The following is a 4,203-nucleotide window of genomic DNA, read 5'->3' as shown; positions in this document are numbered from 1 at the left end:
TACCATATTTTTCTTTTATTAGTGTAGATTGGGTGACATTGGTTAAGATCATATAGGTTTCAAGTCAAATCATCCTCTGTCAACACATATTTGACCCCTTTACCCTTTACTACCCCCCAAATCCCCATCTCTTGGTAACCACCATACTGTTGTTTGTGTTTATGAGTTTTGTTTCATTTTTGTTTGTTCATTTGTTGCTTTAAGTTTTATATCCCACATATGAGTGAAATTCATGTTTCTTAACGTTTTCTATCTAACTTATTTCTCTTACCATGATATTCTCCAGTCCATGCATGTTGATACAGATCGCAGTATTTCATCTTTTCTTATGGCTGAGTAGTTTTCCATTGTATATATGTACCACATCTTTATCCAATCATCTATTGGAGGACACTTCAGTTGTTTCCCTGTCTTGGCCACTGTGAATAAGGCAGCAGTGAACACAGAGGTTACATGAATATTTGTTTTAAATATTTATTCTTAAGGGAGAGGGAGAGAGGGATAGAAACATCAGTGATAAGAATCATTGTTTGGCTGCCTCCTGCACGCTCCCTACTGGAGTTCGAGCCCAAACCCCGGCATGTGCCCTGACCAGGAATCCAACCATGACCTGGTTCATGGGTCCAGGCTCAACCATTGAGCCACATCAACTGAGCATGAATGATTTTTTAAAGCAAGATTGTGAACTGCTTAAAATGGAAGGTCATGAAAAGGATAAGGGTAACAGCAAAACATCAATAGGGTGAGGGGGTGATTGTTGTGGGAAGAGACTAGTATTTACATCAGTTATACAATTATTACAGGAAAGCAGGTGAGAAATAAGCACTTGAAATAGAGGAGTAGCAGTGGAAATGGGATGAAGTGGAATAGGAGTGATGTTTACTAATCTGAAGATGGGGTTTTATCCTTGACTGAGAATGAAATAGCTCAGAATGATTCCAGTCTTTCTACCTATAGTAACTGGATTAAAGACTAAGTAATGAATAAAATAGAAGTTCAAGGAGAAGTGACTTAGTAAGGAGAATGCACTTTTTTTTTCTTTTAAGTTGTTGTTAGTGTGAGGTTAAGTGTGGGTCATTCATACAGAGGTGGCCAGTATGTAGCCAGAGATCAGGGATGAAGCTTATAAATATCAGTGCTGAAGATTTAGGAGTTATCTGCACACGGATGATAATTGGAAACATTGTAGGGCATGAGATTATGCATAGGGAGAGTACAGAAAGAGAAGAGAATAAATATGAAACTTTTAGAAACAGCATAAAAAAGGGAGTGAAGGAGCCCTGGTCAGCAAGCTCAGTGGTTAGAATGTCAGCTTGCTTACCCAAGGTCGGTGGGTTTGTTTCCAGATCAAGGGGATGTACCTGGGTTGCAGGTCTGATCCCTGCCACCAACCCCCAACCCTCAGGGCACATGTGGGAGGCAGCCAAAAGATGTGACAGAGACCACATCAATGTTTCTCTCTTCTCCCCCCTCCCTTCCACTCTCTAAAAAAATCAATGGAAAAAAATATCCTCACTTCTTGGATGAGGGTTAAGAAAATAAAAGGGAGTTAAGGGAATAGTCAGCAAACAAATTTTAAACTTAGAGTAGGGTTACTGGTAACAAGAATTGCTGTGGAAGTCATGGGCTTAAAGGAGTTTTTAAAGAATAGAATGGTCAGCATGGTTGGTAACTTGAGTTTCCAAGTTGTCTGAAGACTGAGGAGAAACTATTGGCAATTAAATGGCTAGGTGACCAATGAGAGAAGTACATTGCCCAGAGTTCTCTTTGTCAGTGATTTGGCACATGTTTAATTATATTAAGGCAGATGTGTGATGTGTGAGACTATTGTAATTGAGTTGCAGTCATAGCACGACTTTTGAAAATGTTATCAGTGGATTAAGGACTACTTTCCAAATACCAGAGTCAACTTCAAAATACTAGCTTTTGAATTATATCAGTAATAGTAAACATATAGTAAAGTAGATATTTCCTAGTTGAATAATATATGTTAATGCCGTCATGTTACTGTTTTACTAAGTTTAAACTTTTCCTTTCCTACAGTGAAACAGATTCAGATAGTTCAAGCTCTTCCTCTTCCTCATCATCATCCTCATCTTCCTCTTCCTCTCGAATATTAGTTCCTCCAGTGCTGTCAGATGGAGATGAAGATGTACAAGTTGAGAAGGAAAATAAGAATTTTCCTCTTATTAAAACAAAAGATGAATTACTTCTTAATGTAAGTACTTAGATGTGTTAATAAACCTAGTTTGGATGTTCTAAAATATATTATGGTACTGATATTGATCTCATTTGCTCTGTATCTGATCCATACATTTGAAAACATCCCAATTTTATTGGACATACTTTTGCCATGCCTTACCTTTCTTAACTAAAAGAGGATTGTCAGACGATTGATCTGGATAATTTCTAAGGTTGCTTCTAACTCTAGCATTTGGTAATTGTTCTTCCGAGGTGTTAACTTTAGCTTGCTACTCTCCATTTTTTTTCATCTTACCTTATGTAAATTTACAACCTTGCTTTTTTCTTTCTTTTTTGGTCCATAAGTCAGAACATTTTGTTCAGTTACAATTAAAATCAATCTTTTAATTGACTTGCACTAAGAAACATAGAAATTGAAATTAATTGGTTAAATTTATTAGGATTTCTACTGGAGTTTTTGAACTGTTTTTGTTATTATAGTAGGAGAAAACTTGTTTATTAGAATGGTGTTTTTTTGGCACTTGTTAGGTTTTGTTTATAAGGTTAGCTCTTGTATGGTTATTTCCTCTTAAACTGTAAGTTCTCCCACGGAGGAGAACAGTAATCTGGTGGTGGGAACCTCAAAAAAAAAAAACACCTCAGAATTTTAGAACATAGGCTACATTGTCACATATTTATACTCTCTCCTCACACATGTCCTTCGTTGTTACTAGAGCTTTTTCAGTATTTAATGATCACTAATTATAATTATTACATAACACTTAGATGAGTGAAATAGTTTAATTCAATATTTGAGGGGGGAAAAATTGAAAAGCCTAGAGGCTGCTGGGCACCTTTCCATCACTGAATTCAATTAATATTGTTTCTTTTTCTCTACGCATAATAAAAATTACCATCTTACTTATGCTTATATATTTAAAACCCTTGGATGCTTATGCAACTTCATTAGTGGTTCATGTTTTAATCCTACAATCTGCCGAGCCAGCTCAGCCAAGGGTTCTGCAAGCCTGAGTGAGGGCGGTGAATGGATGAAGAAATGACAAAGAGAATAGGCTGGGTCTAGGTCAGTGATGGCGAACCTTTTGAACTCAGCGTGTCAGCATTTTTAAAAACCCTAACTTAACTCTAGTGCCGTGTCACATATAGAAATTCTTTGATATTTGCGACCATAGTAAAACAAAGACTTATATTTTTGACATTTATTTTGTATATTTAAATGCCATTTAACAAAGAAAAATCAACCAAAAAAATGAGTTTGCATGTCACCTCTGACATGCGTGTCATAGGTTCACCATCACTGGTCTAGGTGGATCTTCCTGTGCCTGGCTAAGGCCACAGAGAGAGATCTAGAGGCAAGCTGAGCCTTTATTTTATAGCCAGAGGTAAACAAGGTAGTGGTCACCATAGTTACAATGTTCTTGTGAGTTTCACTTGTTTTGGCAGCACTTGCTACATCTCCCTCAGCCCATTAGCTACCCAGATAAGATCTAGGGAGAGTCATAAGGTCAAGCCTAATTATGGTAAGAGGGCTGTGCCCTTTAAGCTGGACTTGTTAGTGGCTTTGCCAACAGGTCAGTCCGAGGCTTAACCCTATAGCCGTGCTCTACAACAATCATTGATATCAGTGGTCTTTTTACACAAAGGCTCCCCCAACTGACTATTTTCTGAAAGTATTGGGAGAATTGTTTGATCTTTTCCCTGAATCTTGCTCTTCTTTACACCTAGCTTTTCTCTTAGAGTACAAAAATCCTGTCTAATAATAGACAAACATGGTAATTAACCATACATCCGCTATGCTTCCCATTGGTTGTTAATCAGCAGGATATGCAAATTCACTGCCACAAAAGATGGCAGCCGGCAGCCACACAGCTTTGGGCCACCTGGAAGGCCAGGACGGGGCCCTTCTCGCCCAAGGCAGAGGGCAACTGCTAACACGGAAGATCCGCTGCTTGAGAGTGGAACTTGCTGGGATGGAGAGAGAAAAGAAAATTTTTATTGCGT

At 38.0% G+C, this 4,203-nt stretch overlaps 1 protein-coding gene across 1 annotated transcript in view; it reads left to right on the top strand.

The window, feature by feature from the left end:
* NAF1 (nuclear assembly factor 1 ribonucleoprotein) overlaps window positions 1–4,203 on the top strand; it is a 51,601-nt gene that overhangs the window by 4,396 nt on the left and 43,002 nt on the right. The window contains exon 2 of the mRNA XM_015568698.1: window positions 2,021–2,218. Coding sequence (XP_015424184.1) covers window positions 2,021–2,218 — 198 coding nt within the window. The remainder of the gene's footprint in view (window positions 1–2,020; window positions 2,219–4,203) is intronic.

The sequence above is a fragment of the Myotis davidii genome, unplaced genomic scaffold, assembly GCF_000327345.1.
Source record: "Myotis davidii unplaced genomic scaffold, ASM32734v1 scaffold225, whole genome shotgun sequence".
Classification (NCBI taxonomy): domain Eukaryota; kingdom Metazoa; phylum Chordata; class Mammalia; order Chiroptera; family Vespertilionidae; genus Myotis; species Myotis davidii.
This window is presented reverse-complemented; position numbering and strand designations above follow the sequence as displayed.